The sequence below is a fragment of the Myxocyprinus asiaticus genome, chromosome 25, assembly GCF_019703515.2.
Source record: "Myxocyprinus asiaticus isolate MX2 ecotype Aquarium Trade chromosome 25, UBuf_Myxa_2, whole genome shotgun sequence".
In the NCBI taxonomy this organism is placed as follows: Eukaryota; Metazoa; Chordata; class Actinopteri; order Cypriniformes; family Catostomidae; genus Myxocyprinus; species Myxocyprinus asiaticus.
Window position 1 is genome coordinate 44,051,961 of NC_059368.1, and position 8,176 is coordinate 44,060,136.

General features: G+C 38.5%; 1 protein-coding gene across 1 annotated transcript in view; it reads right to left on the bottom strand.

The window, feature by feature from the left end:
* Positions 1-7,945, bottom strand: part of si:ch211-241j12.4 (uncharacterized) — a 36,152-nt gene extending 28,207 nt beyond the window's left edge. The window contains exons 1-4 of the mRNA XM_051655089.1: positions 7,807-7,945; positions 2,965-3,039; positions 2,752-2,875; positions 1,412-1,511 (exon numbers count right to left, since the gene is read on the bottom strand). Coding sequence (XP_051511049.1) covers positions 1,412-1,511; positions 2,752-2,875; positions 2,965-3,039; positions 7,807-7,852 — 345 coding nt within the window. The 5' untranslated portion in view covers positions 7,853-7,945. The remainder of the gene's footprint in view (positions 1-1,411; positions 1,512-2,751; positions 2,876-2,964; positions 3,040-7,806) is intronic.
* Positions 7,946-8,176: the final 231 nt, after the last annotated feature.

The following is an 8,176-nucleotide window of genomic DNA, read 5'->3' on the forward strand; positions in this document are numbered from 1 at the left end:
TGAAAATGGCTGTGCACCGACACTCCCCATCCAACCTGATGGAGCTTGAGAGGTCCTGCAAAGAAGAATGGGAGAAACTGCCCAAAAATAGGTGTGCCAAGCTTGTAGCATCATACTCAAAGACTTGAGCCTTTAATTGGTGCCAAAGGTGCTTCAACAAAGTATTGAGCAAAGGCTGTGAATACTTATGTACGTGTGATATTTTTGTTTTTTATTTTTAATAAATTTGCAAAGATTTCAAACAAACTTTTCACGTTGTCATTATGGGGTATTGTTTACAGAATTTTGAAGAAAATAATGAATTTAATCCATTTTGGAATAAGGCTGTAACATAACAAAATGTGGAAAAAGTGAAGCGCTGTGAATACTTTCCAGATGCACTGTATAGCGATCATGAGGAGGTTACCCCATGTGACTCTACCCTCCCTAGCAACCGGGCCAATTTGGTTGCTTAGGAGACCTGGCTGGAGTCACTCAGCACACCCTGGGATTCGAACTAGCGAACTCCAGGGGTGGTAGCCAGCATCTTTGCCACTGAGCTACCCAGGCCCCCTAAAACAAACTCTTAATAAAGCTGCATATTGCCAATTTTCTTCACAATAAGAAATGCACAGCGACACAAGTTCGATCCATCACGTTATAATCTAGCTGCTGCAAGCATGCGCGAGGGATGAGTGTCCTCGCGACAGTGTGCATCAGCCAGATGCATTTTTAATCTTTAAGCCCTACCCCAAATAAAGACTTAACTTGGAATTTCTTGGACAGAGACACAAAAGAAAGTTCTAAGTTAAGCTCCATTGACAGCATTTGTTGCATACTTCCCCTTTTACCACAGAAAATCATTAAGACTCATCTTCCCTTGAAAAATCACAGCTACACTAGTGCACTTACAATAGAAACACAAACTGCCCGGCAGCCGGCCTAAACATTAAACACCACAAGACCTCAACATGCGTTAACATGAGGCTAGTGTAATTAAATACCTTTATCCTTGTCTGTGTAAAGTTTTATCCAATATTTCAACTCCCGTAATGATCATGTAAAACACAGTAACATCACACGACATGCGCAAGGATACCAGAAATGGACTTTATGTAAGCATTTAAAAAAAAAAAAAAAAAAAAAAGCAATTTAAGATTTTTTTTTTTTTTTTTTTACTGAGGTAGTTGACATTTTCTGTTGTAAATCAACATTATGCTACAAATGTTGTTGATGGAGCTTAACTGGTACTGAACCCAGAACATTAAAGCCAAACAGAACAGAAATTATTTTTCCACACAAACACAAAATTCAGCATAAAAATCAGTCATCTTCTCACTCCTGTCCATACAAGGCTAATTGTCAATTATAGAAAACCTAAAACTGATATTAGATAAGCAATCATAGAAAAGACAATCAAGGTCATGAATACCTCTAATAACAGAAGCGTTTCGGCGATAAACCGTGCAATGTTGACGTTCGCTTGCCTCAGATCGACTACCACAGACACCAGACTCGCCTCTCCTTTTATACTGTCAATGGAGAAATGAAGGGCAGAGGTGAAAACATAGCCTGAGGTTTGAAAGGTCATTGAAAGTTGTAATTTACTCACTATATTCCAAGACCTCTGAAGACAAATGATAGCTCTATAAGAGGAACAGACCACAATTTGTCATTCACTGAAAATCTGTTCCTCGTTCTGCTGTAGCTCAAATCTTTTCTGCACTTCAGTTTAATTCAAAACATTCAAATGCATCACAATCTGTCACAACATGCGTGGGCACCTGGTGCAAGGAGTCTTCATGTGCCAAGAGCTAGTGTGGAAGATTTTCAGAGGACAATGACTTAATTTGGTCGGTTCCTCACAGATGTACCCTGAAAACCCTAATAAGTTGACTACTCAATTCAAATGACTAAAGCCATCAAAACTTGTGTAATTAAGTTCATTTAACTTGCTGTTCATACAGAATAACCATAAGTACTTAAGATAACTAGATGCAAGTAGACAACTCAGATTTGCAATTAAATTGTTGTTTCAACTTAATTTTAGTTGAATAGACTCAAATTGATCATAGAATAACAGCTCAAATACAGAAGATTATATCAGATTCTAGGTGAATCATTAAACTTATTTCTCCACAGAAATGCACAGACACCTGTACTTCAGTTGCACATGCACAAGGAGAACTGAGATAGTGTGAAGGTTTCAACTTGACCAGAGGGGACACAGATCACCCTAATGGTGACATCACACCAAACGACAAATACTACAAGAGCTAAAACTTAAATCTTTAAATGCCCCAATCTGTTCCCTTTGACAATCAACCATAATTAAATAACTCCAGCACAAGGCATTGTGGGTATTCCCCATAGCCTCAATTTTTTAGTCAATCGTTTCAATTATGTACACTAAAATCTTAAAGTCTATAGATTTATAAGTTCAAGGAACTTAAATATTCAAGTTATGAGCCCAAAACATGACATTAAGTAATGTTTAATTAAGATAACTAGATTTTTTCCAGTAATGGCAACTTTAGAGTTTACAGTGATGGTTTCAGAAATCTTGTGGCCTACTTTTATGATATTGTTCTGTAATTGAGCTTGACAGTAAAGCCACATTCATTTTCTGGAAAAGAGCAGCTTGTGCATTCAAAACATCTTTAAAGTTCCACAGAAGCAAAAGTAATGCAGATTTGGAACCAAACGAGGGTGAGAAAAATGTGACTAGTTTGGGCGAACTATTCCATAAAGGTGTGTGAAAGTGTTCCATACTTGTGTAGGCGCAGACAGTAGTGTATGAAGTGAGACACATCCTCTCTGCTGACCTCCTGTGATAGTTTGCACTGAGATTCCACAGGAAATATGACCAGAGGACATCCATGCTGATCAAAAGCACCTGTTGACATACATGCCCTCCATAAGACCAGTACAGACTGACAGGGTTTCTAAATCTTCCTGGATAAGAGACTTTAAAGACAGATTTACCAGGGAATATGACGGCTCCAGAGTTCAGCACATGGTCCGCGGGCAGGTTCGGGGAGGGGGGAGACCACTGGTCCTCTGAAAAAAATATTTTTACTTCAAACCTGAAATGGAAACATTCCTCCCTTATCCTACACGCCTTTCCTCTCAATCTGGTTTCAGTGTTTAAGGATTTTTTCCATGAATCTCAAAACTGTTGTGTAGTGTTCAATGCAACGGAGCATTACACATAACAACTAGAGCGTGGTCTAACTAGCTAGTTAAAGTTTGGCTTGACAAAGCCTTGTCTTAAAGTTTACACTAGTTTTAAAAGTTAAGTTAGATGGTTAAGCAGACATTACAGTAAGACAAACAGTCAACTAGCTAGCTGGATAGTCAGACAAGACTGTGGCATAAATCAGTCAGCTAATCCGTCAGATAGAGACGGAGAGAGAACCTGAAAGCAGATCAAAAGCCTTTTTGTAGGTTTTTACTGTGAAACTTTGAATTAACGAGCACTCCATCGGCTTATTTGAACATTCCGTCACTGAGATTTTTCTTATTTTTGACCATTCCGCTGTACAAAAACTGTAAGTCCAATTAGTAAATAAAGACATAGCACACTATTCCAGAACAGTCTGAAGGTTTGTGCTAGATTTCTTGCGCCGCAGGATTGAATTTCCGAGTTGAAGGCGGGAGCAGACGGTACTTTCAATAAGTGATGTGTGGAAGCAGGCGGTCAGAGAAGAGTCTGAAAAATCCAATGTGGATATCTTTGTGTTATTACTTAATACAAAATAAAATAATTTACAATTATTTTATTTTTGATAACATTAAACAGAAAATACAAATGTAAACATTTGCACAGCACATGAATCTAATTATCCAATATTTAGAGCAGGCTACGCAGGTAGTCAACAGGGCTTTATGAACGAACGAACGAACGAACATTACATTTATATAGCGCTTTTCTGACACTACACTCAAAGTGCTTTACACATTGAACAGGGGACTCTCCTCAACCACCACCAGTGTGCAGCATCCACCTGGATGATGCGACGGCAGCCATAGTGCACCAGTATACCCACCACACACCAGCTATTGGTGGAGAGGAGAGAGAGTTATGGAGCCAATTAATGGATGGGGATTATTAGGAGGCCATGATTGAGAAGGGCCAATGGGGGAATTTGGCCAGGACACAGGGGTTACACCCCTACTCTTTACGAGAAGTGATTTTTAATGACCACAGAGAGTCAGGACCTTGGTTTAACATCTCATCCGAAAGACGGTGCCTTTTTACAGTATAGTGTCCCCGTCACTATACTGGGGCATTAGGACCCACACAGACCGCAGGGTGAGCACCCCCTGCTGGCCTCTCAAACACCTCCTCTAGCAGCAACCTTAGTTTTCACTAGGATGTCTCCCATTCAGGTACAGACCAGGCTCAACCCTGCTTAGCTTCAGTGGGCAGCCGGTCTTGAGCTACAGGGTGATATGGCTGCTGAAGAATGGGAAACCAAAGCGTGGACATCAAATGTGAAACTCACTGGAAAATTGTCAATTTAGTTTCAAGAATTCAACCTCAAAATCAGATAGGTATCGTGTCATGCAACCTCATAACAGCAATAACACAAAAAAAAAAAAAAAAAAAAAAAAAAAAAAAAAAGTGAACATGCAAGTAAAATTCAGCGGGAGCGTTCGGGTCCAGGATGGAAAAAAACAGTCCAGCACACACCTCGTCTGAGTGGATGTCAGAAAATTTGGTCTTTTGTAGAATAACGGTCACAAAGTTTGTAGAAAAAGTTACAATGGTTTATAATTATGATATTGGCTGTTTCTTCAATGGAGTAGATTTTTATTTAAACTAACGGATTTCAACTTTTGTCTTTTTGTTATACAGTTGAAGTCAGAAGTTTACATACACCTTAGCCAAATACATTTAAACTCAGTTTTTTTACAATTCCTGTCATTTAATCGTAGAAAACATTCCCTGTCTTAGGTCAGTTAGGATCACTACTTTATTTTAAGAATGTGAAATGTCAGAATAATAGTAGAGAGAATTATTTATTTCAGCTTTAATTCTCTCATCACATTCCCAGTGGGTCAGAAGTTTACATACACTGTTAGTATTTAGTAGCATTGCCTTTAAATTGTTTAACTTGTGTCAAATGTTTTGGGTAGCCTTCCACAAGCTTCTCACAATAAGTTGCTGGAATTTTGGCCCAGTCCTCCAGACAGAACTGGTGTAACTAAGTCAGGTTTGTAGGTCTCCTTGCTCACACATGCTTTTTTTGTTCTGCCCACAAATTTTCTACCAGACTGAGGTCAGAGCTTTGTGATGGCCACTCCAATACCTTTGTTGTCCTTAAGCCATTTTGCCACAACTGTGGAGGTATGCTTGGGGTCATTGTCCATTTGGAAGACCCATTTGCGACCGAGCTTTAACTTCCTGGCAGATGTCTTGAGATGTTGCTTTAATTTAGCCATAAAATTTTCCTTCCTTATGATGCCATCTATTTTGTAAAGTGCACCAGCCCCTCCTACAGCAAAGCACCCCTACAACATGATGCTACCACCCCCATGCTTCACGGTTGGGATGGCGTTCTTCAGCTTGCAAGCCTCACCCTTTTTCCTCCAAACATAACGATGATCATTATGGCCAAACGGTTCAATTTTTGTTTCATCAGACCAGAGGACATTTCTCCAAAAAGTAAGATCTTTGTCCCCATGTGCACTTGCAAACTGTAGTCTGGCTTTTTTATGGCGGTTTTGGAGCAGTGGCTTCTTCCTTGCTGAGCAGCCTTTCAGGTTATGTCGATATAGGTCTCGTTTTACAGTGGATGTTGATACTTGTCTACTGGTTTCCTTCAAGCATCTTCACAAGGTCCTTTGCTGTTGTTCTGGGATTGATTTGCACTTTTCACACCAAACTACATTCAAGACAGAATGTGTCACCTTCCAGGTATGATGGCTGCATGGTCCCATGGTGTTTATACTTGTATTATTGTTTGTTCAGATGAACATGGTACCTTCAGCATTTGGAAATTGCTTCCAAGAATGACATGTGGAGGTCCACAGTGTTTGAGGTCTTGGCTGTTTCTTTTGATTTTCCCATGATGTCAAAAAAAAGAGGCACAGAGTCTGAAGGTAGGCCTTAAAATACACTAACAGGTACACCTCCAATTAACTACAATTAGCCTATCAGAAGCTACTTGCCTAAAGGCTTGACATTTTTTGGAATTTTCCAAGCTGCTTAAAGGCACAGTTAACTTAGTGTATGTAAACTTCTGACCCACTGGAATTGTGATATTGTCTGTTAAAAGTGAAACAGTCTGTCTGTAAACAATTTTTGGAAAAATAACTTGTGTCATGCACAAAGTAGATGTCCTAAATGACTTTCCAAAACTATAGTTTGCTAGTATGAGATCTGTGGAGTGATTAAAAAAATGGGTTTTAATGACTTCAACCTTAGTGTATGTAAACTTTTGACTTCAACTGTAATAGGTCACATTAAAACTGACATGTTATAAACAATTTTAACATGCCTTCATTAACTTTTGGTACTTTTTAAATGGCTTATGTATGGATTTTACTGTTTTAGCTTTGATATGAAATTATGAAAAGCCATTATAAAATTCAAATGACTTGTCTTGATGTTAAAATTAGGATAACCAAACCAGTGTTTCCCCAACCTTTTTTCTATCACGGCACATTTCTTACAACTAAGAAACTCTACGGCACACCACTATCCCACATAGGCTAACCATCGTCAATATTCAAGAACTTGGCCATGTTTTCTGTCCATCTTAGTAGCATGTTTACTTATAATATTTGAAATTCTGTCACATAGGTAAGCTATGCTGTGTGAGGTCACAGGTGGCAAGAGCGCTAAATGGGTAATGAAAAAACAAAACATTTGCTTCTTTTCTAATTTGTAGATTTGTACTTGCAATGCCACAACAAATTACAGGGATGCAAACTCATGAGGGGCGAAAAAGGTAAGACAATCACTGGTCCATGAAATGTTTTTCTGGGGATATTTTATTTTAAAGGATAAGCTAAAAGCACCAATTCCAGCTATTTTAGTGATTCATGTTTATTCAAGTTTACAATTGTGCAGAATCAGCTGCAAAATAAACAAAACACTGATCTAAACAAAGAGAGAAATAAACCATTTCAATAATTATTGAGAAAATCCAATCCTTTTTCAAACATTGTGACTGGCCAACAGTTATGGTGTTATTTTCACCAGACCAAACAGTTTTGCCACTAATAGCATAAATTGTTTTCAGTAGTTAGTGCACTCGTTAACCAAAAACTTTAAATGAACTGAGAAAAGTAATGTGTGAGGAAAACAAAGAAAAATCAAAGTAAATATCACTTGTGAGCAGAATATTTTTATTGGGCATAATTTCCAATTAAGATGTAACTATGAAAATAGTGTGAAAATATGATTCAATTGTATGCATTTAAGATACATAAAATGTTAGCTATGAAATTAGTCATTACAATTAGTCGTTAAACATTTTATTTCCATCAGCATCATTTCCAGAATTCTATTAAACACAATACAGAATTTGCGCTGTGATGGAATTTAAGCTTAATGACTTGAATGACATAAATCTCCTGTGATGCATGTACACACACTGTTGGACATTGTAAGTAGACAATTAAAATAAACCAGTGAGAGTGTGAAAAAATTTTTAACAAGACTTTCTAGAAGTCCACAGTGATGAAAGTGCCTAAAGTTGAAGAAAGGTCCAATTATGAAAGAACAAATAGTCCGAATCCCACAGTACAGACCAATGAATGAACTAATGAATGAGAGATGATCTCTTCACAGACTCTGTTGCACTTGTTTCTTACCTGCGCGTGAGTCGCTCATGTTCGCGGGAGTTTTACTGTCTCTCATCTCATGTAAACAGCGCTGTCGATACGGTGACTCTCCGGAAACTGATCCTTCGGGAAACTTTATAATAATCTGAGTCTGCAGCGGGACAGAGAGACAGTGAGAACTGAAAAACAGGCGAGTATTTCCGCCATGTTGAGCCCGTTCCTGCGAACAACACACATCTGAAAGAGTGAATGAGTGATCCCGTTCAGCCGCTGCCAGCCGATCTCATTTATAATCTTCAACTGAGGGGCGGAGCGACGCTATACAAGCTTACAAGACACACCCTCACACACAATACTGCAACTTTTTTAAGCGTGTGTCTGTAAAACATAATAATGAGAT